This window comes from Grus americana, chromosome 15 (assembly GCF_028858705.1).
Source record: "Grus americana isolate bGruAme1 chromosome 15, bGruAme1.mat, whole genome shotgun sequence".
NCBI lineage: Eukaryota > Metazoa > Chordata > Aves > Gruiformes > Gruidae > Grus > Grus americana.
Window position 1 is genome coordinate 11,683,414 of NC_072866.1, and position 27,986 is coordinate 11,711,399.

The 27,986-nt window shown below is 40.5% G+C and overlaps 1 protein-coding gene across 2 annotated transcripts; it reads right to left on the reverse strand.

Moving 5' to 3' along the window:
- On the reverse strand, positions 1-27,886 carry WIPI2 (WD repeat domain, phosphoinositide interacting 2). Of its 2 annotated transcripts, none has more exons than XM_054842575.1 (12): positions 27,635-27,886; positions 18,313-18,395; positions 13,531-13,700; positions 12,191-12,287; positions 11,502-11,599; positions 10,938-11,030; positions 10,103-10,173; positions 9,067-9,174; positions 8,134-8,298; positions 7,030-7,137; positions 5,749-5,846; positions 1-4,904 (listed from the first exon to the last, which is right to left on the reverse strand). In XM_054842575.1, the coding sequence occupies exons 1-12, from the start codon at positions 27,706-27,708 to the stop codon at positions 4,792-4,794; spliced, it is 1,278 nt and encodes a 425-aa protein (XP_054698550.1). In that variant the 5' UTR covers positions 27,709-27,886; the 3' UTR covers positions 1-4,791. The 2 variants fall into 2 exon arrangements, with proteins under 2 accessions (XP_054698550.1, XP_054698549.1); XM_054842574.1 differs by having other exon boundaries at positions 5,716-5,846.
- Positions 27,887-27,986: the final 100 nt, after the last annotated feature.

Consider the following 27,986-nt stretch of genomic DNA (forward strand, 5'->3'; position numbering starts at 1 on the left):
TACTTATCACAACACAGATTTAATTTCTTAGGCAGTTATAAAATTACAAAGAGCGATGGGCTAGCAGTGAGCCAGACACTTGGTGAGATGGAATGTTAGACAGGTTTTTCCGCTTATCGACACAGATATCGAACAGAGTAAGTGAGCACGCAGGGTTTGTTTCCAGGTGAGGAAGGCAAATGCAAGAGCAAATAGATCCAAGTAGACAAAGGGTTGAGTTGACGCCTCATAGAAACCCAGAGCTACAGGTTCGGGAACAACGCACCACTCCTGAGAAACGAGTCGGACACATGCAAAGGCAGCGCAGGGGGAGTCAGCGTATGGATCGCTGAAGCCATGGGGCCAAAGCCACAGCACTGAGATATCTGTAACAAGCACAACTGTAGCTATTTGCAAGCCAGAATAAAAACTTCTTGTCTGTTATTCTCAAGGCAGTCTAAGATGAGATTTGCCAATTTGAAGAGTGTTAAAATGAGGCATGTCACGGTTAGAAAAATAGGAATTTACTGAATTCCTTTGGTTGTGCAACTGGAATCTGAAAGTATTTATTTACAGTCAGAGCCATGCTTTCTTCACTGCAAGCCTTTCGTGGTGCAGCAGAGATTCCAGAAAAAGAAAGGCCTGCTCTGCACATATGGAGAGGACACTCTGCCTTGCTCTCAGATGTTAACAGGTTAAATCAAGGCAACGGTCAGCCAGGACAGCTGAAGCACAGAATAAAACTTTCCAAATCTCTGCAGTGATTAATCCCCACCAATGCTTTGGACAAAGACTCCTGTCGCTCTGCAAACAGTGGCAAAGCATCTGCGCACACAAGTGGTATAGTGAATAGCTCAGTAACCTTCAAGGAAAGAAATTGTACCGTCTTACTGGATGTTGCTTTGGTGCTAATGCCATTATTAGAGCCAAGAAAGCAGAACACGGGATGTAACATGAAGAGTGCTCTGCTGATCGGCTTCTCGGGGCTCTATGCTACTCACCCAGCCAGTGGCTCTTCAGTTCATTCCTCCCCTTCTACTATTACGCATAGGTCAGACACAAGTTTCCTCTGTGGAGACGCCTGTCACTGTATTACAAGTCTTCTCAGATATTTATTTGCATTCAGGCAGACTTGAAAAGCCACCACCTCTACCCTCACCCCCTGCAGAAAACAGGCCCGAGAAACTCGCTTGCACAGGACCTGAAGCAGCAAGGTACACGCACACACCTGATCCTGGAGGGAGCACCTGCACAAACATCTTGCTGGACAGGGCCTCAGAACAAACAGCTTTTACTAACCTCTTCATGCCTTTTACTTCCTCCCCCTCTGCCAGGCCCAGCCTTTTAACTGCTAGATTTGTATCTATCACTTGTATTTTGGAAACAGTGACATAAGAGACCAGAGCTGATAAAAGCTTTCTGCCTCAGAACTAGAAATACAAAGTAGGGTAAACAGACAGATGTCGAAACAGCAGCAGAGTATGTACACTCACTACCTACTTGCACATCAAGAGAAACAGCTCCTTCCCTACGGTACTCACTGGGAACAGATCCCACTGCAATCTAAGACCTGAGTTTAGGATTCCAAGTTTCTAAGTGTTCCCCCCCCTCCCCAGCTTTGGTTGTTTCAGTTGTCTATCTCTGCCCCAAACCCTCTACCGTACAGTCTGTACCTAGAGAGAGACGCACTGTCACAGAACAAACACTGTCCTTCCAAGGAAGGTCAGTCTGAAACGAGAGGGGCTGTATAGGTGTTCCCGTATCGTATGGCTGGAAGCCCACGGCCACAGCACAGGGCTAAAGCCTCCCTGGTTTACCCTAGGGAATCCAGGGCTGTTACACCATCAGAATAGAAACGTTTAGACACTGCCTGATCCACAGACCGTAACAGTGCAGTCATATGCTCCATACTCAGGTGAGGATGCAGCTACAAACAGCATTTCTGGTACGTTTAAGAAAAAAAAAAAAACCACAACAAACAAACCCAAACATCTTTGTGTCATTGGGATGAAACCCCAACCTGAAAGGCTTCTAACTTTGGTAGCATACCACAACAGGGTGGTTAACTGAGGGCCTAAGGCCATCAAAGGGAAAGGATATTAGTCACTTTTTCTGAGAAAAAGTTTATATCCTCACGCAATGAACTTAAGACAAACTACTCCAACCACTCTTAAACAGACTGTCAGTGGGGACAGAAGCCACCTGCTCCACCCTACTAGCTCCATGCTGGTCACTAACTTCACAATATTAATACTTTTGCTCTCTTAAATGATTTTCTCCAGTTACAACAACAAAATAGATACTTTAACTGGCTTCCAGTTTCTACTTAAGAGTGAACCAAGCCGGGCACAGCAATTCAACAGTCAGTCTATGGCTCAGGAGCAGAAGCATACTACAGCATATGGAAGACACAAATACAGTGAATATAGGATCTCCAACTCACCTGTGGAAGACAAGGTGTAAAAGTTAAGGGGGTAAAATTAGTACAATAAACATTCTCAGTTTTTAGCAGTAAAAGTTAGCTATTACATTAAGGGGTCTATCTTACTATGTAAGATGGCCTTTCTATACTCGAGAGTTGTAAAACTTGTGTGCTTAGCAGACCTGTGTTGCTTACGTGTGTTTACTGCTAACTCTACTTGTGGAGTCTATGCCAAGCCTCCAAGTATGTTATTGGGAATGTTAACAGCTTTAGTCTGGAATGAGCAGACATCTGACAGCTCCTGGGCAGTTCAGTTTGCCAGCAAAGCTCACTGAGCTCGTATTTACTTCGAGACTTGTATTTTACTCTGCAGTTACGAGCTCCACATCAAAGCCGACAGCACTTGAAATAAAAAAAAAAAAAAAAAAAAAAATTCCAGACCATGGAATTTAGTTGTCAGCCAGAGCTTAAAGTCAAGAGACTAAGGAAGATTTCAGCACGACTCAGTGGTTTGCTTCAAATGTGCTGGGTTCTGGAGAGGACACCACAAGCTACTCCAGCCAGCTACTTAGGACAGTCAAAGCTTTTCAGTGAATAAACAAGCCTGATCCCTTCCCTCCCACATGTGCTCCTGTAAGAACATCTTCCACACCCACAGACTAAGAGTAGCCTCACCAGTACAGGCAGCTCTCTTGGCAGGGGCTACCACTGTCTTTTTGCATTTTTAGAGGAAGGGGAAGCCCACCAGCCCACACAGGGCTTTGGGGACAAAGACCATTGCCTGCTATTGCTTGAGAGAAAACTTGTTAACAGCACCAAATCCTAAAAGCACATCATTGTCTACTTGTGGTAGGGAGTCCACATCTAGCTGGAGTACTCAGCTTCTGTCCTCCCCTCAAGGTCTGCAGTTTCCTTATCTGTTCTTATTTCTTTGCAGTCACTAGAGGGAAAGGAAACAACCCACATTGCTACGCAAAAGGCAAAGCAGGCTCATTTTGGCAAAGAAAAGTAACACTCACCAAGTACTTTGCTAATCACTTGCTCACTAACCGTTATCCAAGACTTAAGAGAAGGCACATTACAACCCTAAAAATAGTCTGCAGCACTGCTCAGCCTTGGAAAGCCCTAGCCAGGGTCAGGGCAATTAAGGATTTTTTCCAAAACTGCCAAAGAGACAACCAGTCCTTTAAGTGTACCGCAAGAGGTACTCTGATGAAAGGGGAAATAAAAGAAGAAAAATGAAAAAGCACTGTTATCCAGCAGAAGAGAACCCAGAAGAAAATTAATCTTTCAAAATCATTTATATTTACATCACTATCTGGAAAAAAATCATGAACCTTCACTATTAGAGCAGTACACTCAGCCACAGACTGAAGAGAAGCAAGAACTGAGCACGATGCCTTCCAGCTGAAAACCTTAAGGCTGTTTAAAGAGTGGGGCTGCCATACTCTACAGGGACTTTCATCCAGCCTGACAGAATCCTTGCTTTGGATAATTTAAAAAAGTATAAAAAAAGGTTATTGCTAGTCCGCCAAGGAAATAAGACAATCTACAGGAGAGAGAGAAAGTGCATTCCAAGTCTTCTCTAAAAAACCCTACAAGCTTATCAGCCATTATGGGCCACAGACACCCAAGTACTAAAAGTATACAAACAAGTCTCTAGCAATTCCTTCTTCATTCTAGCTTTCTTCCTGCAGCAATTTCTTTTCTTCCCTGTAAAGGCACTTTCTATATTCTATACCCTTATGCAGGGAAACACTTCCAGTTTTCCATCCCAACAAACAGAACAGTCCCACAAATACACAACATTCAGAAGGAATTTTAATTAACAAAATGGTCCAGGAAAGGGGAGGGAGAACCCAAAAAAACAGGCCATTGCATTTGAAAGGTTGCATGTCAGTCACTAGGTATGCCTGCAAGCCCATGCACAGGAAACCATTTGGACCTTTGTCAGTGCAGAACTAGTCTCAGCTTCCAGAACCACTTCTCTACTCCTTCCTTATATAAGCTAAATATTATATACATATATAAAAAAAATACAAACTTGAGTTTGTTATAAAGTGGCTTCTCTCTCTCCCCCTCCTATGCTTGCTTGGCACATGAACGCATGCAAAGCTAGTAGGCTCTGAGGGCTGCACGAACAGCAGGTTTTGGCAACAAAAAAAATAAACACAGCTAAAATAGATAAGCAAGATTAAAAGCCACTGAATTGAAAACCATATATTTTTCCAATTGTATAGAATTAGAACTACAGCTACGACTTAAAACTGTAAGAGTCTGTCATCCTCTCTCCCAACTCATGTCAAAGTTCATAGCAGCATAACACGAGGTTCCTCAAGAAACATCAAGCCAGTGTTCTCTGCTTCAGGAGTGAGTTCACAGGTCAAAGTTTAGTCTGTCCGAAGGATCATGGGGGGATGCTCACTGTCTTCATCCAATCTAAGAGAGTTGGTTTCATCTTCCAGGCAAGCTCCACCCACAGCACCCAGGTCATCCGTATAGGCTATAGAGAAAGGAACAAGCAGTTGGGGGATCAACAGCACAAACTAAGGTTGGAACCAAAGTAAGCGATTAGAGCCCAAGTACCAGACGTTACTTGCAACAGTTTCATTGTCACCCTATGTTTGCCTTCATTGTGACTGTGATTCTTCAAGCCATGAGCAGTTTATGATCAAAATTCAACTACTCTGTGTGTGTGCAAGACGTACTGGTGCTGTGGGCAGGCTGATGTTTTTCTTAATCTCCACCCATGCATTACAGCTGCAACTGCAGTATTGATGCTATACGTGCAGACGGTCCTTCCTCTGCACTGGAGTGCCCTACAAAGATGGTAAAAGCTCCACTTAGAGAGCTGCAGCATTAACCAAGTTCTCATCCTCTCAATTTAACCGAACAGCAAATCAGGTCACTGTTCCCATGAAGGAACAATAGGAGCACTTATCAACCTTGTTAGAAAAGAAAAAAAAAGTAGGCTGTAATTCAGATGCTTTGCATGAGGTCTGGGTACAGAACTCCTGTATGAAATAGTTGTGTTAGAGCATATCAAGAACCATTTGGCATGTACTGCAACTATCAGTACAGTAATCAACCACAATTCGAGACAAAGTTCTACCCAGAAAGTGGCAAAGATGACTGATCCATCTTCAGGAAGCTACTGTACATCACAAGCGCTCTTCTCCTACTGCTCACCAGCATTCCACATCACCCCCGCAGTTATGAAAAGCTCAGCATTGAAGCAGGCGAGCTCACGCAGCCATCTAGAATGAAGCAATAGGCAGAGGTGCTCTCTGCCCCGTTCCCAGCCTTCTCCTTACCATGCCTTGTGGGTGAGGAAGGCACGTATGTACCTTTAGTCACAGCAGCACTGTATGTCTGCGCTACCAACGGCCGGTCATGGGATGCAGACTCTAGAATTTCGTTGGCTGGCTCCATACTGCCATCGAGCCTGGCAAGCAGAGAGAGGTTACCTGGAGAGGTGATCTACCCGAGCATAATGCAGCTTTAGTTGATAGCTACAGAAGAATATCTCATTAGATGTGCAAGAATAATACATGCAGCAGGAGGAATTTGGTCCCTTCATTCTAGGGGATTGTCATAAAGGCATCTGACAACACTTGATATTTAACACTGAAGACACTCAGTGACGTGCTTGCCTCTGACATGGCATCAGAATCTAGATCCTAGTTGCTGATGCTATGAAAGAAAGACTCAAGAGTGCAGGATTAAAAAAAACAATAACCATTCCAATCAGTAATATTACAGATTGTCTCGAGCTACGTCCACAACAGAAGCAGTCGCTTCATACACATATACTAGAAAACCCTCTAGTGAAGGTATTAGAGCATTTCAGAGATTAAGAACTTGATAAAAACTTCCCTCTGAGACTTCACTTGATCTACAAGTGAAACTAGAGATCATATCTTAAAGTGTTCAGAAAGAGGTATGATTTTTGACCAGTATTATAGACTGACCAAAGCTGCAGACCTGCATTATCCTTGTGAGTTACTTGCTTTAATTCTATGATTGATCACATAAGTAATCTGACCACATTACCCTAGCTTTTCCTGCCAAGTCTTATTAAAAAAAAAGTAACAACGCCTTGTCGTATTTTCCTTAAGTGTTCTACAGTGCTGGCACAGAATGTTAGTCGGCTGGCCTATATGCAAGGAAATTTAATAAGGACACTGGTAGAGACAGAATACAGAAAATTTCGTAGGCCAGATTCCCCTCTGTGGGAAGTCAGAGTAACATCTCTTTCTCATCTCTGTAACCACTTCATTTATTGATGAAGAGGATGGTGTCAGACGTTTCAAGTTCTTGTTTAAGTAACTCAAACTGCCAAGTAAGAAGAAACAAGATCGTACAGCTAACAGCGATTGATCCTTCACTGCAATCGGACAGTGTTAAGTTTCTGCTGGTAAAGCGGTGCTTAGTGTAGCAGATACTAGGAAGGAAGGCACACGGGAATTCTGAAGTTACTCATTCATGTCAGAGGTCTGGAAAAAGATTAGTTTAAAGAAATGAGCTGTTCTAAGTTCTGCAGAACAGAACTAAGTTTAAGAACAAACTGGATTTTGTGAAGAAAAAAAAAAAGAAAATACAACAGTCCTCAGCTAACGTGGACTTACTTGTGCTGCTTCATTAGTGTACACTCTCCTCCTTCTTGGGGGTCTAGGTTGTACATGTAGAGATACCCATCAGCAGCTCCCACCAACAAACGAGGGATCTTCTGGATTCTAGAAAGGTTTAGGGGAGAGCAACAGATTAATAAGAACTTAAGGTTCATATCAGCACACTCTCCTCCCCTCCCATGGTTTTAAGCCATTATTTTCCACATTCTTGCTTCTAGACAGGGAACACTGTTAACAGTCAGAGCACCTGGGAAAGAACTGTGTGTAAAAAAAGTATGGTGTTAACGACATTTTGGGGCTAAAGGGATACCACAGGAATCAAGCAACTTATATATAACCTAGCAGAAGAGATTCAGAAATTACCATCCTGTTAATCAAGCTTTGTGCAACTCCAGAGACAAATATTCTAACGGGAAGTATTTGCTTATTTCAGAAATGTTACAAGGCTTAATTATTGCTTAAAGGTTGTTTTGAGATCAGAGGAACGAGAGTACAGACATGAAGTCAGTTTAGCATAAAAACTGTAAAACCCCCGCAAAATAAGTTTACTACCACTCAGCTTATTGCTTTGGTAGCTGTGCCAAGTGGGACCTGCCTTTGGTGAAGACAGAATAAAGATTAGAGTTAGTCCTCAAACTTAGCTTTAATGAATGCTATGCTGTTTCAGAGACAAAAATAATATGAACTTGGTTTCAAAGACTTCTTTAATAGTTAGTCTGGATTGCCTAATTTTGCAATTCACTAACACAACATACACTATCACTCCCCCTAGCACTAATGGAAGCAAATGCCATAAGCCCCTGGGTCTGTTCTCAACATTCTTCTTTCAAAATTAAAAGACATCTTTAAACAACACTTAGAAGTCATCTATTCTCATCCGAATATTATGCCTTTCCCTCCTCCCCTCACAGGACTGTAAGGTGTTATAGCTCTCACACGCTGCTCAACTGGAAGAGGCTTTGAAATGCTTACAGGTGATCACTGCTCTGTGTACTACCCACTCTGCTGGAGATGAGGTTATGTTCTGCAGTGTCAGCCTCTCCAGAGCCCAACATGGCAACCCAGCAGGGTGGTGAAGGCAGGCTCCATTTCTCTACTCACGTGGCAAGCGCACAGATGTTTTTGTGCCCACAGAACGGCAGGCGGACCGTAGCAAAGGCTCTACCCTGGTTGAACATTTCTGTTACTTGAGAGGGCAGATAGCTTGTTGAGGCCATCAGCACTTTTCCAAAGTAACCTGTCCAGGTTGTAGGCTCTTCCTGAGGTCTGCAAGTAAGAAGAAAAGAGTGACCGACTTTGCCTTCTTCACATTAGAGAGAAAGGTGCATAAACACTTTGAAAAATCCTTCTATTTTTAAAGATATTAAGCAGCTATTTGCTTCTCTTCAAAAATAACTAACAAACACCCTTGAGAACCCTAATGCGCTTCATTTATGCTACAGGGCACAACGCGTCCTACAATACTCTCAGCCCGTTACTTAAGCACATTTGATTGTAAACTGATACTTCTGCTTATAAAACTGCATTTCATAAGGTTCGTTATACAAGAGCAAGATCTACTGGAAAGTGCTACACATCAAGATTTATTTCACTTGTTTATCATTAAGCAAATAGTTGTTTCCAACAACGCCCACAGAAATGTAAGAAAGACTGTCCTCTCAAATCATAAATAGGAACATTTTATAATCTGGTGCCTTTTAAAGCCCTGTAGGCAGCTGGAAGACGTTGCTAAGATAGCTCGTTTCATATGGACGTCAAAAGAGGTGAAACACATGTAACTGAAAACATTGAGCTGCTCCACACTCCTCTGCCAAGGATTGCCAGTTTCTCTTCAGCAGAAATACCTTTTCTATTCACTGAGAGAACAGTACATAGCTCAGCTGCAGTTGCTGATTCGTAAGTGACTTCTTATGCCCTTTCCTTTAGGGAAGCATTCAAAAGAAGTCTGTCCACACTTTGGAGAACTCATCCTGTTGAGTATAATCGATTTTAAAGCCTTTTCCTTGAAAAATCTAAGGCATCTCTGAAACCTACTTTTCTTTCACAGTCTCAAGTTTGAAGATATGCACTGTCTCTGTGTTACTGGATGCAGACAGAAACATGCCATCCATGCTGAAAGCCAATGAACAGATGCTCACACACCTAGGGGAAAAAAAAAGGAAAAACAATGAAGCATTATTTTTGACATTCTAGTACTGTACCAATTGGTATAAGAAGAAAGCTAGTGTTAACCAACCCATGGGAACAGATTTAAATGAGACTATTACTTCTCCATTTGGTAGGTAGGAGTCTTTCTGCACATTCACCACTAAGGAGCTCCATAATGTTCATGCAAGCTGTACTGTCAGAGCTGGGAGGAACTGTGGCTGCATGGTAGACTCACCTGCTGCTCTTCTCCTGTCAGTGATTGCAGGTGACTCACAATTGCACCAAAGTATTTGGCTTAATTAATAATTAAGCAGATTTCTCAGTCACCACTGCTTTGCAAATAAGAAAAAAAGAACATCTCCATAGTAAGCATTCTGAGTTCTGATACCTTCTTAAAGCACTTCAGGAGCAAGATCGCCATTAACGATGTTCAACTCTGTTACTAATTGACCCCCATATCTTGTATACATCAATCTGAACTCAGTCTTACCTCTGTATAAAGTACAGTAGAGCTACAGAGTGACGACTGCTACCACAAGTCATAGTAACATTTTACAATGGCTATCAATGATCACAGCACTGGCTGGATTTAGAAGAGAGCAAGAATATTAGATGTACTGCCACCAATTGCCATAAGAATATGATATATCTTACAAAAGGTGACCCACTTTAAAAAGTTCCCTCACCAATAAATTTTTAAAAGGCAAGAGGGAGTACAATTCTGACAGGATTGATTTGTAGAATAGCCAAGTCCAAAGGAGTGAAATTGGAAGACATTCAAGCTGAAACTGTTATAAGCACACAGGCAGGGATGAATGAAGATGAAAATAGGCAAAAATCAGGATGCCAGCTCAACTGCAGAACAGACTGGAGATCTACCGTAAGGAATGAACTTCAGATAATTAGCCCAGTTGAACTTTACCTCTTCATTCCCCTTCGGAATTCAAAGAGTTTCTGTCCCTCTGGAATGGAAAACACTCTTATTACTGTCCCCTGTAAAGAAAAAAAAATCATTTCAAGTTCATTCAGTGTGTGTTAGCCCTAGTGAGCAGAGTACAACTACAAGCAGAAAACCATTTTGCTGTTAACTTATTGCCATTGTTGCACAGCACATACCAGCATGAATTATTTATGGACCTTGTTGGTAGGATGCATTTGAAGAGTAGAAAAACAAGAGGCAGGAGCTACTAATGTAGAGAACAAGCTATGCATCAAGAACAGCCCTTCTTATCATATTTGATCATGAAAATGACCACACTAGACAAGGACCACAAGTAGTCACCTGGATGTCTTTGCACCTTTATCAGATGGAATCAGTTACACCTTTCTATTCTGAGCTTATTACTCAAAGAGCAGAGGCTTCAGACTTCCTGATTTATACAATTTAGGTGGACAATTTGTCATCACGTGCCAAAGACTGGCAAGACACTCCGACACTTCTCTCTATTCTGACTTTAGCTGTCTTGTTTTCATTAGGAAGACAGCATCAAAACAAGACAACTAATTTCTAACAAGTATCCTGCACTAAAGGGAGAAACAGTTAGAGGATTGCCCTGATTGCAGCCAGATTAAAACATGTTTGTTTAAATAACTTTATTATCCAACGTTTCACAGCACAGAAATTGCGTCAGATATCATTAACCATTATAACTGTAAGCCTTCTTTTTTGGCACTTGTGCACGCTTAAACTTACTTAAAATGCTTAGTAACAAATTCATTTTTATCACTGTCGGCAAGTCAATAAAAAGCCACCTTACCTTTTCTGATGCAGTGGCAAGTTTTGTACCACTGGCGTCAAATGCCAAAGCAGCCAAGGGACTATCATGAGCTGGGATCATATTAGCAGCTCTCTGCAGGAGTGAATCAATAAAATACAACCTTAGTACAGTCCAGGTTAAAAGCTACATGTTTGCAGCTAAAGACTGCATATTTAAGAGCATTCAAGGCAAATATGGGTCTGTCTTAATGGGCAACAGATTCAATATTTGTTTCAGTAACTGCTAAGTAGAAGTACATAAAATTATCACTGAAGCATGTGCATAAAGAGTACAAACAGTAGAAGGATACTTAAAATGCAATTCAAATAGAAATTACTTTACTTTGCTCCACCCACTTGCCCAACTCTACTCATCAAATCAATATAAACATCTGGGGTTTTTTTCTTTTTTGGCAGATGTTCTGTGAAGCCCAGCTATAAGAGATACTGCTAACTGATGTGGAGGAACCTAACTGAGCATCTAGTAATTCCTCTCTGAGCAAGTTAAGTCATTTACAAAAACTGCATCTTTAGAAGTGGAAACAGCATTCACACAGATCCTTACCAGATTGATGGTGTCAAAGACTTGTACTTCTCCAATAGTTGCACTTCCTGGGTAGGCCAGGTAGCAGTTATCATTGTTTATTGATAAAGCACACAACCCTAGAAAGGATGCAGAAACAGAATTAGAAAGAGGCAAATTCCAAGACTTATGTAGCAAAACTGATTCTACATTTGAATATTACAAAGATAACTCAAGTTATTCTCACAAGGTATCAACAGAAACAGAACAAGAATGAGTAATCTCAGAGTCAACCTGCAACATATTCAACTATTTAACATAAGTTAAATATAAAGTAGAAAAGGAAGAATACCAATAGAGCTACTATAACTGATCAAGCAGCAGAATTTCTCATGTCTGCCACGACTCCTGAAGCATTAACCTGACAAAGCCTTTAACTGTACCAAGTGCTGGCAAAGTCCACTTTGTATCTCTACTACTTCTTTCTAACATTTCAACACATCCGCTCTAGGAGACTAAAAAACTGGGAAGATGCAGTTTAAGGCAGAGTCTGCTATTTGTTCTCAAAATCCTCACCTGGATCGAATGGGTAGGCTTTAAAACAACACTAAAGTATTTTTACTTTTATTTGAAAGTGAATTTAAGAATGCTACAGTTCCCTGTAGGAAACATCATACATTGACACAGAACGCACTTTTCAGAATTATGCTAGCTTCTAACAACATACTTACCTGCAGGATTGGGAGGTGTCTCCCTGATTGTATGTAGTACCTTCATGTCTCGTATGTTATGTATATAAAGAGACTCCTCCAGACATACTATCAGCCTCTAGACATGGGAAAGAGGATGAAATTCTGATATCAAACTGGAGTTTAAATTAATGTATCCGTCCTAAAAAACTGTATCCAAAATGCAGTAGATACCTTTCAATAGAGAAAAGATTGTACCCACCTGATGGGAAGAAATAAGAGTCTGACAGAAGATACACAAGATACACCTCTTGAAAGGCTTCAACCGTGCAATACTACACTCGGTCACTTGAACTGACCAGTGCACTTGACTTCTCTCAACCACGCTAGCACAAATTGATTTAAATGAAAATGATTTACATTATAGTTTAAGTCAGCAAGCCAGAAGCCTTAATTTAAAGCTATTTAATTCTTACTCTGTACCTACCCTTACGTATTTCCCTGCCTCAAGAGGCCAATTCACATGTGGAAATAATTTTCTGCTTTGGCTAAACAGAAAAACATGTAAGACTTTTTAACCATTTATAGAGCCAATTACTTCTAATCTTTTGTGAGGGACTTTTTTTTTTTTTTTTAAACTAAGTTCTTCAACATCTCATTACACTTTCATAGACTACATCTGGATGACTAACAAGATGTTACTCATTTAATGCTACCTCACTATGCCAGAAATCAAATTTGCCACTGTTTCTCTTATGATTTTAAACAGGAATCTCATCCTCCCACACCTAATATTGGGAGTGGGGATGGACACTAAGAAGATTTTCTCCTTCAGATGCCATTCTCTCTACTTTGAATGAACTAGTTGAAGACAGAGAGGTCTGTATTTGCAGAACAGCCTATTAATGATTTAGTAATACAGCAAACTGTGGTTGCAGGTACTTCTAGTTCAGTGATTTTTATTTTTTATTTCAAGAGTTCAGGAAACTGGATTAAAAACCATAAAAAGTTAATAGATAATAACTTTCAGTTTAGGCCTGTACAGAAACTGACAGTTTCACATACTTTCATATTTAGGATGACAGGATGATTCACACCGGAAGGGACCTCAGGAGGTCTCTAGTCCAACTTCCTGCTCAAAGCATGCCCAGCTTACTCAGGGCATTTTCCTAAATAAGTAAGTAAATAAACATAGAACCAAAAATACTTAACCAAATCGGAGTACTGAGATGCCATACAGAAGCTACAGTTGGAAAAATACAAGTTAATTTCAAATAGCAATTCTGTCACTAACGGAAGAGACATCAATCAGCAGAGGAAGTGCCAGAAATAAGATCCACAACCCCTTCCCATATTTTCACCTAGTCAAAATTACTACTCACCTGTCTATTGAGTTTGACAGCCAAGATGGTGTTGGAGTAACTGTAGTTGCAAATCTCTGTCCCCTTCTTAAAGTGACAAACTTTCAGCTTGCGTGGAGCTTTAAGGCTAACTATGGCCACCAGACTACTGGAGAACAGTCTCTCCACAATGCACACATCTTCTGTGTCAGCTGAGGAATCACAGTAACAAGGGAAAAATACAGAGGGAGATTTCAGGGAAGAAGAATGGTGCACATCAACAGGAAATACTGTCTAAGAAAATACAGTCTAACACCACAAACATTCTGCCACAACAGCTCAGAGTCGAGGTGGGATACAAGACAGAGGTTTTTAAAGCAGAAAATCTACACAGTAAATGCTGATTTACAAAGATTTCCCACCCCCCAGGTGTAAACTTGCATGACACTTCCAAACAGAGCATCTACTCCCCCATGCCCAAGATCCAACAGAAAAAAAAAAAAGCCAAAGATACAAAGAATAGCAAATTATCAAATTCCAGAATGTTATAATATTCTCTTAACTTTGCAGAAATCTAGGAAAGCAAAGGTTTTTTAGCATTTTGGGTGGGATTTTTTTCTGTGTGTTCTGTGGGTTTTTTAAAGCTATACTACGCATAGAAGTGTTTTTAATGACCAAAACCCCTGCAGTTTCTGCACACCTGTCCATGAAGAAAGAACGGTTATTGTACTCAGAGAAACTGCTAAACTTGTTTGTTATAAGACTGCTTCAGCCACCAATCAGTATTTTTTTTTTTTTACACATACTATCTTTTACCTGACAGTCCCTAAAACCAATTTGTACAGGAGTCAAAGCCCAGCATGTACGCTTAGCCGTCAAACAGCATTACTTCTGTCACGTGTTCTGCTACAGAAGTACTAGAGGCAAAGGAGGAACACAAGTCACCATTCAAAATGTGGGGAAGACAGCAGGAAGGAGGAGAGTCCAGGATCTCTGGCAAAGAAGCACTTTCAGAGCATTTGATTATAGTACAGCACTGGACCAAGCTGGTAGGAGTTTAAGTCCCACCACCAGTTACCCTGGCATGTGTGCTTCTCCCTCCTATCCCCTGAAGTCCCCTCCAAAAGTCCCAGAGACATAGTGAACGTAGTTTTCACAGCAGGAGAAAGCCGGAGAGTTTTCCCACTCTTGGCAGCTCTCTCACAGCTACTGGCTACATTTGCTGTTCCATTACGGAACTGAATCAAGACAAGTGACTTGAGCCTTTGGCCTTGATCCATCAGAACAACCAAACTTTTCAGAAGTCAGTATCTGGATTAGCTCAATGCTTAACATGTTCCAAACCATAAAACTGCCAGGGAAAAAAAAAAAAAAAAAAAAAAAAAAAGCAGCTTATTTGTGAAGGCTTCTCTTTTGGCCAAGAGACACATTAAATAATTGGCACTGTTCTCATCACCAATGACAGAAATTCCCTGAAAAAAGTTCTGTCCAACATTCTCAGCATATGACAATGTCATCACTGTGTGACATGTCTGCTTTGAAAGTGCTTTTCTGGGCAGCTATTTCAAGAAAAAGAACAGAAAATATTTAATGCTCTACATTCTTTTGAGAGAGCGCGTGCACGAGAAATAGCCTCCTTATGGAACAGGAGCAGGTTTATACTAAGCATTTTCATTATTCTATGCAACATAATTGACTTTTATCTAAATCTCATATTTAATATGGTACTTTTCCAGAGAAGACAAAACAGCTCACAGAGGCTTTGAAAATTCAATTTCCTCACTTTTGCAGCAGCGATAATGCATTTTAGCAATGACTTTGTTTTCAAGGAATTGTTCTCCATTTTCCTGATGCCACACACAACACATGAAAAAGAAATACAAAATTCAATAAAATTATGCATAGACTTTCAAATGCAGAGGTCCATGTTCCTTGAGTAAGACCAGTAACAAAAGATTCTCAAATATTTTACAGTAGATGGAAAGCTGATAACCTCTAAGTCTGAAGTCCTTCGTAATGACGGCATCCTTTTACAAGAGACAGAAGATCAGCACACAGAAATCCAAAAAACACAGTCTGACTGCTCTCTGCTCCTGGACAAGCACAGCTTCTTTCCTCATTCAGGGGCAACTGTGTTAAGAGACAGCTTCTGGGATTTGTTACTCTCCCAGGCAAGCAGAAGAACTGGTATTTCAGAAGAGGAACAGCAGCAGAGATTCAGATGGAAGAAGTGCTGTCCTATGCTGCGCTGATGGGAAACGTAGGCAGCAGGGAAGGCACACAGAAGAGCACTGTTAAGAACTAAGCAGTCACAGACAGAAGAAAAAACTTTCAACAAGGAAAACACTTAAAAGGTATAGACAATTCTTCAGTCTCACCATAAAAAGACTTACTATAATACAGATAGTTACCTTTAGAGAAAGGCTTTGTGATGGGCTTTTAATTAAATTAACTTGAAACATACAGGATGCACCTCTGTTCCTTTGTCTTCCCCTAACAGGAAGAAGTGATAAAATCTCTTCACAGCTGCCAACTCACATATGCTTCCTAACTAGCAACCATTTGAGTAGAGTACTAGGCTGTACTGCACATCCTACATCCAGTTTACCTGAATTAATCATATGTTTAGAAGCACTAGTTAAGTCCTATAGCACTACTGTTAATCAGGGTTTTTTTTTCTATTTGTATTTTCTCCTTTACACAAGTGAGCATGATCAGAAACTCAGATTCAAAATATAGTAAGAACAAAAAGAACTGCAAAATGATTTAAGTATCAGCAGCAAGGGGAGAACAAGCAAATACATAACAAGATTACAGTTTCATAAACACAAGCGTGTAGCATCACAGACAAGAGCTGGTTAGAACCAGCTAGATTATGATCAGCTGTGCTTTTATTCCATTTTTAGTCCAAGAACATGAAGCATATTATAAGCATTCATTAAGCCTTAAAGCACTCTCCAATCTAATACTGATTTTTACAGGGGGATCAAGTGAGCAGGGAGTTAGGCGATTGGTACAGAGCCACCACAGAAGTCGGTGGCAAAGAAACCTCCCATTCTTTTCAGTCATTCTCTCAAACACAAGAGAGCTGGGGCATATTCTGTAGTTTAGTTTACACACCTACACAAGAACTGGCAGATCAATCTCGCAGAAGAGAGGGAGGGGTCCTTAAAAGCGCTCACTCAAAAGAACACAGTCTTTAGACTCACTGAAACTAAACTGGGAGCCCTCCATCCCTACGTAGGAAGCCCTCCACCCCGTATCAAGTTTTAAACTGGCATGGTGTGCAAGCCCAAGACTGAAAATTATTTAACTGCATACAAAAAATAAAGATTTCAAATATTTAAATCTGCTGCAAACTTTGCATGCCCTATAAGCCGAGGTCAAGACAGGCTGGTTTACACAAGTTAAACCATCGAATTTTCTACTAAATGTTACCTCAAATTCCCTGCTCTGCATTTACAGACTTAGCACTCATGAAAGAAAACTTACAATATCAAAGAGGTTAAGCCAATACAGGCATCCCAGAACAGTTTGTAGACAAGACCTAGAACAGTTCATAGACAAGACTGGAATCAGCAGGTCTAAATTCAATCCCAGCTGCTTTATCAGTTTATTGCAGGATTTTGAGCAAGGCATTTTATCCAATCTGTACTTTTTCTTTCAAAGACTACCTAGAAGCAGCAGTCCTGCAAAGTTCAGTTCAGTGTCTCGTGTAACAGGAATCATCTTCTCCGAGTCTCTTGGGGTGATACCAGGCCAGATACTGTAAGTGCCTAACATACTACAGAGGTCAGGTACCTAAACGCAACGGCATAAAATGGAATTCAACCCACCGATTAACCAGTACAACCAGACCGTGACTCAAACAGGCAGATGTAGCTGCAACAGAATTTAACCTGACCACAGGTGCCTAATTTAAACCTCACAATTACTCCTCTCCATTGACTGTATAGAGAATCAGGCTGTCACCACAGGTAATAGGTGATCTGAATCACACACCATTTTCAAACTTAAGATGCCACAGGGTCAGGTCACTTAGGGAATGGAGTCTGAAGACAACTCTGTTGTGTAGCATGATACACCAGGATCCTACTATAAATGCTGACATCATAACTACTGGTACCATCTGTTCACATGGAGTTTATAAGAAAGCAAGGATACTCATGCATAGCATTCATAGTTTACTTATTAGCACCTCAAGAAAGGGAAGTCCATGAACTGCTGGCAAAACAGGGGATACAATTTCTCCTTTAAGCCTTCCTGCATTTCGTCTCATATCCAACTCGATTGTGATCAGAATTGAGAAGTTATGGGAATATATATTATTCACCCTTTTGGATAAGTAAACTTGCAACTATCATGTTAAAAAGTATTTTTCTAAACAGCAAGTATTAGTATTAAAGAAAAAGATAATCAAGACTGGCTTGGGTTTTTTTTATTTGATAATGATATATTAGTGGTTGTCTGCCCCAATAGCCAAAGACCCAAAAGACACTTTCTAACAAATTCTTCCCCCCTCTCCCCCCAATGTCCAGCTGCTACATAACCTGGCTATTGGACCTAAAATTAGAGAAGCAAAGAGTTCTTCTCATAACTATTACCAAATTTCACAACATACCAGCTAAATTTAAATACTGGCCACTGATACATAGTTTTACCCTGCCAGCAATCAATTGTTTTGTATTTGTGTGATATTTCATCATATACTTAAGGTTCCTCTTATGTCAATTTCAAACCACCTGTGAAAAAATGAAACATGTCTTATTCTTCCCAAATTATGCCAACTGAGGGGATAAAAAAAGAAAAAAAGAAGATACTCACTGCATTCATAGATCTGCTCTAATTTGTCCACAGAAGAAAGAGAGAAGAATTTGTAGCCTGATTTACTGCCAACAGCAAGGGATCTGAAAAAGAAACAAGCCAGTCAGGAACATAAACTAAATCGCCTGTGAATTACCCTCAGACAGATTCTTACCCTATTCTAAAACTCCAGCTAGGTTAGCTCAAGAAAAGCTATGAAAAGCCACAATAGACACAGGTAGCTTCATCAACTCTGAAAAGGCCAAATAGCTTCAGGATTACCCCAGGTATGGAATCCTGATTCACATTTAATGCAATGAGAGTTCACAGCTTAATGTAAGCATACTGCCCAATTCATAGCGGTGATTTCTCCACACAAACTAAAAGCTTTAGTGTGGGGCAAAGATGACGACTTGAATAATGTAATGCAAACCAATTACATCATTGCCTCATTGTTAGAGGTGACCTCCAAGACCTTTTAAACTGGGATCATCTGGGGATTTTTTGCTCTTTATACTGTAACCTTCCCAAACCACCCCAAAAGAGCTTACATTAAAAAAAAAAAAAGGAATTAAAAGGCTGCCAACTCTAATTTTCTCTGGTTTTATTTGATGATATCCTAGCATCTCCAAAGAACATTGTTAGGTCTCAGTCTTACAAATACTCGTGCTGAATCTTTGATCGGAGGCACCCTCTTAAAAATGCTAGTCACTGATGTTAAACAGATTTTAACAATAGTAGAACGCTAAAAAACTGACTACAAACCCGTCTTTCCTCCATTACTCAATTTTCACACTTAGCTCACAGACCATTTAATTGCTTTTCCAGTCAGAGTCAAAGACAGGTCTTAAATTTTAAGCTAGAAAAACCTTTAGGCTTGTCTTGCAGGTCTTTACGCATCAAGGCAGCAGACAATGGCACATTCTTATTTTCCCCTCCCCGTGCAGGGGATGATTTTATGCCACAGAAAAAGAAAATTAACAGTCAATACAGTTGTGCAGAAGCATTTTAGTATGCTTATAGTTCACATATTTCTTACTGCCAGGACACATGGAGAAAAACTAATTAAAGTCCAATAAAATGTATTTTGATATGCCAAATTGCGGCGAGTCATTCAATACAAGGCTCAAAGGCAACCCTGCCAGTCGGCCTGCCAAAATGCCCTTCTGAACTCAGCAAGATGATTCTCTATAATTCAGATGCACTAATAATCAGTTCTGCATTTAGAACACAATACAGATTCCTAGATTTCTCGCTCTTTCTGTATCTTCCTTTCATGGTTCCAACGTGAGCCCTTTTTAAACTTCAAGGTACCCAAAAGGTTAAAAAATTAACAATTCCTCAAATGGTTTACCCTCTGAAATTAAGAGCCCAAGCTAGAAAATCAACTTCTGTATGATGGTATGACTTTCTCTTCTAGAGAAAAATACAACTGGCACAGTCTGGTTAAGGAATTCTGTTTGAAAATGTTTAAACATTCAAATTAAAATATGCATCGTCCAGGGAAGAGAAGTAAGCCTCCCTAGATTCAATAACCAAGATATTAAAACCAGCACATTAGGCTTAGAGACAGAGAAGCAGCTATAAAACAAAATTTTGTTGCTGCTCCTCTAAGTCACCTTAGAAATACTGAATTTAATTTTACTTCAGACAAAATCGGTATGTTCAGCAGACTGTATCTGATTAGTCACCAAAGATGCTACAGTGTTATTCCTCAACTACTTTTGTACAACTCAGTGAAAATCCAAATTCTGTGAAAAAATATGAAACTAATTTGGAAAAAAAGAGTAATGAGTTGGCTTTTCTTAAATTATCTACTGCTTCCCTCAAAAGAAAGTTTAACAAAGAATGACATCGAACCTGTCACTACACAAAGGTGAACAAGCACTCAAGTGAGTTAAAAGTAAATGGTCACAAGAATCCTTGCAATATAAACGATCTACGAAAGACACAGGATGATTTTCTCACAGAGAATTCCACATAGCAGCTATCTGTGAGTGTATTACTAGGCAGAATTGATCCCTTTATTGTACTTACAGCTTTAAATACAGAATATTGCTGTATGACTGAAACCAGTAAGCAAGACCATTTTTCTTGTCCTACCGACCACCTAGATTTCATTTAAATAAGTTTTATTCAAAGACGACGGCAAAAGCGAGGCGTACACATGATAAAAATCATTAGATGCCAAAACGAAGAGGCACAGAACAGACCTTTCCATCCATAGCAACTGCTTTTTGTTATTTCTTTCAAAGATCATGGTGATGAAGTCACAAATCATTTGTTTAGATAGGACAGTATGAGCAGTATAATTAAACCCATTTCAGTATACAAGCATAAATGCAAAACAACCCATTTTTCTTCTAGAACAGCATTCTTGGTTTGGAAGGGTTTGGGTTTGTTTTGGGGTTGTTTTGTTTTTTCTTTAATGTACTCTCAAATTACTTCTTATGAAACTATTGGAAAAAGGCTTTTTATATGTAATAGGAGAACTCACTAGGCTGAGTTATACCAGCATAATCATAATGATTTAAATCCCCCATCTTCCCCCACACCGATACTACACTTAAGCCCTTAAGACACCTGATAGCTATCTAAATGAACAAATCCCACAAAACAAGTATCTCGCCAAAATTACCTCACCTCCGAAAAAATGTGCAACTATATGGGGAAGAAATATGATCAATAAGCCATTCAGCTATTGCTCAAATAGACAGTGGCCAACAAGAAGATACTGTAGTTTATCAGAAGCTCCTTTTACAATGTGGGTGTTATGCTTTATTATCACCAATTTGCAGAAGCTGATGAGAGACTGAAATTGAAAATAAAATCAATATCTAAAAAACCTGCCTTTTTTCTTCTAACATTATGCTACACACAGGTATTTTTTTAGCTCTGTTATGTGTAGTCTCTATTACATACCTTAGACTGTAGACTTTGAGCTATTTCATCATCAAGGTTGTCTACTCAGTACAAAATTACCAATATAGCTGTTATTTATGAAACTGTGTTTACCCACTTTTTTCAAAGATAATACTGTACTCTGATCCAAGACTACATAAATCTTGAGAGTATTTTCAAGAGTGGCTGTCATAAATAATTAAAACTAAACTCATCAAGCGAACAGTGTTACGAGATATTTCACACACTCATTCCAAGATGCTGACATTCACCTAGACTGGGAAATCAGCTGGTTCAATCTCTCTGGCTCTTTAGAAACAAGTTTTTTCAGATGGGTTAGAATCGTACTGGTTTTCTTTTGCTTCTTTAATATACATACAGAAGGAAGAAAACCAGTTTTTCCCTTTCTGTATCATAGAGGACCTTAAGGAAATATTCTACATTAATCAGAAAGATCCTATTAAGGGCAGCGCTCTCAGATTAAAATCAATTGCAGCTGTCGTATAAACAGGACTCCAGAAGTCATTACTATTTGAAATAACTGGTTAATTAAACCTACTTTCATTATGATACAGTTGTCTTATACTAATGCTCCACCTCACTTCAAAACCAATGTAAATTTCCAAAACCAAAATGTTTTTGTGAACTAAGGCTTATAATGAAGAGGGAGAAAATAATAATAATAAAATAATAAAAAAAAAAAATCAATGAAATGACGTAAGAAAAGAATTACTAAGGAAATTTACTTTGCTTTATTTCCCCCTCCCAAATGTCTGCTGAAACCAAAGTCATAACATCTTACAGACATGTCTTAATAGAAAGGTCAAGAATGTAATTATTTTGGACAAGAGCTAGATGCAGAAAGTCATACGTTCAACAGATGTCAGCAACACTCTGACAACCCACAGGAGGTTTTCCCATTGTTCTTACATTAAAAGAAAGCCAACACAAAGTTAACTCTGCTACAGCAAGAGGCGACCACACTTGCTCATCACTTAACAGGCAGCAATAGGCTGGGACAACAGAATGTTCATAATCCAAGTAAACATCCCTACTCTCAGGCCAAATCCCCATCCAAGTTGTCACATGCTGAGGAACAGTCCCTCTGATCCAGATTTATCACGCAAGCCCACCTCAGCTGCTATCTCCACTGCAACAACAGCAAGTAACATGACATATGACTGCTTCTCTCAGCTATCTTCCCTGAGCATGAGCGCTACAAAATTGCTCTTTCCTTCCTTCCCCCCCCCCTTTTTTTTTTTTTTGTTTTGTTTTAGCTTTAAAGCCTCCTTGGAATAAAGGGCTCTCCTGTCCTCAAGGATCATGGGTGAATGACACCTGAACCCAGGAGAAACAAAGGCAGAGGAGTGAATGCTCAGCACCTGATGTTTGTTCCTCTCACCACAAGCAGTTTACTACAGAGATCCAAACATCACATGGTAAGGGAACTAGAATACAGCTTCTGCAATGTGAAGCATGCTATACAACTTGAGAGCTATAAGCATTTACTCAGAACATAGAATGAAACTGATTTATTTGGGGAATAAAGGGCAGAATTAAATCAGAAAGAACAGATATATGGACTGATACCTGTCACATGTCACTCCATACATAAACAAAAGCAGAGATTAAAGATGACTTTGCAAATAAGGCATACACAAGTGTTTTCATTAGAAGTCCAAACGCAAGGCTTCCTCTTGTCCTTTCATCAGGAATCTGTTTTCAAAATGACAGTGACTGTTTTGTTTCCAAGTGATTACTTATTTTTAAAAAGGCAACTAAAACTTCTCTACAGTCTGTCGGCTTGCATTATTTCACAAGCAGGTTCTTGGGTTTTTAGTGGGTTTTTGTAAATTGAATCTGACCACAATATAAGTTAATTTTTAAGTTCGTCCAAAGGCATTTCTCTGGGAATATTTGTGTAACAATTTAAAGACTGAAAGTTTTACTTATTTTATAGATACATATAAGCTTTGAGATCTTGAAGTTATTCTTTGCTTAAAAAGTTACAAACTTTATTACATTAGGCATTTCTCTTATGAGTTTGTGAGGCCAGTTTAATCTTTCATAAGATAGCTGTGCTCAGTTTTAGTAGTTCTCCCAGAAGTAATACAAACAGCATTCAGGTTTAAGCAGTACTTCTTACTGAATATCTATCGTTAAAGATTTCCAACCGCTAAAACATACCTAGCACCATGTTTTGCTAGGATACCTGAATTTTGATCGGTTACTTTCATCTGCAAGCTGGAGCTTCTGCCTCTCAATCAGAGAATGCCAGTCATGCTGAGTTGTGCAATGATTGATTCACTGGAGAAAAGGGCTAGGTCCAAAACAAGCGCACTAACATCTTCTGAAAGTGACCTTCTCCATGCTTTTACTTAATGAAAACATATTATATCAAAGAGAAGCCACAAACCAACCGCTTCTGCTGCATTATAGGTGGAGCGTTTTCAGGCAAAGTTCCAGTCCCAGCTAACAATTCACAACTCTGATGTAAATAAAGCTTAGGGCAATATGGAATAAAGAGGCAAGACAACACTTGCAATAATGTAGATATTATTCCGAGAGACAATGTCACTACATACAGCATCCATGAATGAAAATTAAAAAAAAAAAGAAGTTAAGTCTGGGAAAAACAAACAACTAAAAACAAGATGGAGGATATTACTTCAGTCACCAGGGATTGCAACCAATGTTGCTGTTGCTTTTCCCAGTTATGTGGACAACATTCTTCTAACTACCAGCAATCCAATTTCCCAAGACTAAAAGCCATCACGAAGCTCATCTCCTTCCTACAGGAGACAATAATTAATTACTGACCCTTCATAAAGCCTAGGAAAAGTTAGCTTGATACCTATTTTTATCAGCAACAAGTATCATCTTTTCCTAATACAAAGCAATTGGATCTGCTTTCCAGGTAAGCAAGACACATCTGAGCATGAGTGGAACTGGCACATTGTTAAGTTGAAGGTAAAAGCTTTAAATGTAATAACAACAATGCACCCATGTCATTTATTCTCCAGTTTTGTCTGTCAGCAATTTTTCTAATTACTGAAGCACACCTTAAAACATGTGAGCTCTACTGACTGGAAGACATAAACAAAGCTTGTCTTTCATATACTGGCTGAAAGAATATGCATTTTTTTACCTTGCCTGTCTGGAGAAGGACTCCAGTTACTTGTAATATAAGTTGAAAATAAGTAAGCTTTCTGAGGCCCAGCATGGGAAAGTGTAATTCATGCCTAATATGTTCTTTTCAGTTCTTCTCACTTGGTAAATGGTGATCTGCTAGATACATAGCACAGTATACTAATAAACCCTGAGAGTTGACTTCTTGTTTCTCTATTCAAACAAGAAACTAAGAGAGATCATGGGGTGGGGGGGGAATCATTTAAACTTCAGTTTAAAGAACTTACACAACCACTAAATTCTACTCTGTTTAAGAACTAGAATGCAACTTGGTTATTTGGGTCACTTACCACATCAGACAAGTGTTTTAGTAAAAAGCTGCTCGCAAAGACATCTGCAAGACTTGTTTTATATTTATTACTTTTCTTAGGGAGATTTCTTCAAGACACTATTAGAAAGAAGGCATATTTATTCCACATCATCCAACCATCTCATTTGTCTCAAATTATTGCCTTTCAAATTATTCTCATATCTTTGAGACAAAAATATGAACAGCAGCCTTTTTATATTTATGTAGCTTCTATAATGAATATCTGAAAATGCAAAAATATTCCAAAAGTTATATGAAAGACCTAATATCCCAAGACTTTGAATTGCAAAGATATATGGGCCAGGTCTGGATCACAAAAAGATACATCACCAAAATTCTCATCAGCAAATCTCAAGGTGTCTTACATATATAAATAATATTAAAAAAAATTAATCTACCTGCATAATGGACATCAGAATGATGAATACTCAAAAAAAATCAGCTATAGCACAGAAATTGAAGAAAATTTGGATATTTACAAAAGTGAAGTGGGAAAAGTAGTGAAGTAACATACATAGTTGAGAGAGAAATAATTAGCCAGTTGTCCCTTTTTTCCCCATAAACTCAAAGTTAAAAAGTAATCACGCTTTACTCTTCCTTGAAGAAAGATTTCAAGGTGTACAAGCCAAAGATCTAGATAAGCTTATATTACATTTGCTTTCTTTTTACTTGTCTTGGGTTTATTCTTAAGTCAAGCCTGCAGCTCTCTTGTGACAAAAAAACCAAACAAACCTCTCTTTAACAACTCAGTGATCTTTAATTATATACGGCTTTCCACAAAGCTAAGGTGCAACTGAAAATAGGCAGTTGCTTTAAGGAGAAATAGTAAAGCTTTTAGATCACCACACTGGACAGCACAGTTTAACTTCAAAAGCTTAGATAATGAACTGCAAAAGAAAGGTGACAGATTTCCTAGTTATTATGACTTGTTTTATCTAGTAATAGGTAAAAAATGGATGGTATCTGAGGAGAACATAGGCATGTTTTATACACACAATGGCAGAGTGAGCTCTATACAGTACTTGACAAAAAAAGACATGAAAGGTAGTTGCAAAAGTCTTTGGCTCAAATCAACATACAGATAATGATTTACTTACAAATACATAGAAGACTATTGCTTCCCCCCCATCATTTTTCAGAAGTTATTTTCTATTAAGTCTCTTGTCTCAAGTCTATCCAGCTCCACTTGTTCATCTCTTTACCCCCCAACAAAACCTACAAAAGCAAAGAGTACTTCCTTCTGCGATGTGACCCTTCTCCTCAGTCTTGGCAGTCACCATACACAATCTTCTCGCCTTTGCAATTCCCATATGCCACAGTACATGCTTAAGACAGTCAAAGATCTCTCTCATGAGGAGAAGATATTGTTGCTTGCAAAGCGAACAAGTAAGTTGTTAAAAGAAAAAAAACACCACCACACACGTGGATTATGCTCTGTGATGCCAATCTGAGATCATTTCCTCTTACTCACTTCCTAAAACAAAACTCCTCCTTTCTCAAGTACAAGTTCTTTCGGTTATTGCCCCCCAGTTTCACCTCTTAGTTATTTAAGACAGTCGAATCCTTCTTTAAAGGATCTTTAGTGCTCCAATGCCAACTATTAGGAATGTCTTAAATTGAAAAATATTGTTATTTAATACCCCATATAAAAACTAATACGCCCTAGTTAATCTAAACATGCTGCCATAGTTAAATAATTTGCAAGATGTGGAGCATGAACTGTCTGACCCTTTCTAGAACTGAAACACAAATAAGTGCGACTTCAAGGACTACAAGAGAAAGGCCTCTTTTTCAAAACCAAAACAAGCATGAGCTCATGAAAATACCTTTAAGCCTAAAGCATACTGTTTCAACACAGAGAGCAGGTTAAAATAAAAAAGCTGTATGAAAATATAACCATAACGAGCTTTCAGATGAAATCTTTGCACCTTCTGGAAGACTTGGATCTTCACGTTATCATAGTCTCTGGCTGGACATCATCAAGAAGCAGAAACAGCCCTCCCTACCCTGCCCAAAGCAGCAGCGAGCAATGTCTCGCAAGTACAAGAAGGAAAAGCACACAACCTGGGGGAGGGAGAAGGCAATATGCTGCAACCACAGCTCAAGCAGCCCATTAGGCCTCTGCTGGGGTCCAGCTCTGTGGTCCCCAGTACAAGACAGACATGGAGCTGTTGGAGCAAGTCCAAAGAGAGGACCCAAGGGCTAGAGCACTTCTCCTATGAAGACAGGCTGACAGAGTTGGCGATGTTCAGCCTGCAGAAGAGAAGACTCCAGGGAGACCGTACAGCACCTTCCGGTATCTAAAGGGGCTACAGGAAAGCTGGAGAGGGACTGGTTACAAGGGCATGGAGTGACAGGACAAGGTGTAATGGCCTTAAGCTGAAGGAGGGGAGATTCAGATTAGATATTAGGAAAAAAATTCTTCACTGTGAGGGTAGTGAGACACTGGCACAGGTTGCTCACAGAAGCTGTGGATGCCCCATCCCTGGAAGTGTTCAAGGCCAGGCTGGATGAGGCTTTGGGCAACCTGGGCTAGTGGAGGGTGTCCCTGCCCGTGACAGGGGGGTTGGAGCTAGGTGATCTTTAAGGTCCTCTCCAACCCAAACCAGTCTCTGACTATGCTACACGTCCCTACAAGAGTGGCCTTGCACCCTGCAGCTCCACGCACAAACCTCAGGGGAGAGGGGCGGTGTGCCCATCGCTGCAGGAATGAGGAGGACCCCGGCCCCACTCTGTGGCAGCGAGGGCAGAGGCACAACAGGGCTCCCTGCCACGGGAAGCGGTGACACCAGGCCGGGGCGGGGGGCCGGAGCCCCACCACAGCTCCCCCAACGGCCAGGCCTCCCTAGGGTCCGGCCACAGCCTCCTCAGGCGCCCCCTCCCCGCGGCCAGGCGCCCCCGGTCAGGCCGAGCTCCCCCTCAGGCCGGGCGCCGCCCCCTTACGTGTTGTCCTGGTTGAAGTTGGCGAAGAGCAGATGGCCGCTGCCGGCGTCGCCGCTCTGACTGGCCAAGTTCATGGCGGGACGGCCCTCGCCACCCCCGTCCGGCGGGGGGGAACGCCTCCAGCGGGCAGCACACCTCAGCCCCGGCGGCCCCGGCCCCCGCCACACACCTGCGGCCTCCTCATCCCCGCCGGCCCCTTGTTTACGCTGCGGGCGGCGGAGCGGCCCCGCGCCTGCGCTGCCCCGCCCCTGCCGCCCGCCCGCCCGCCCGCCTCCCGGCCACCGTACTGCAACTGCGCATGCGCCTGCCCTGTGGAGGGGGGGCGGGAGGAGTCGCGCACGCGCCCGGGCGA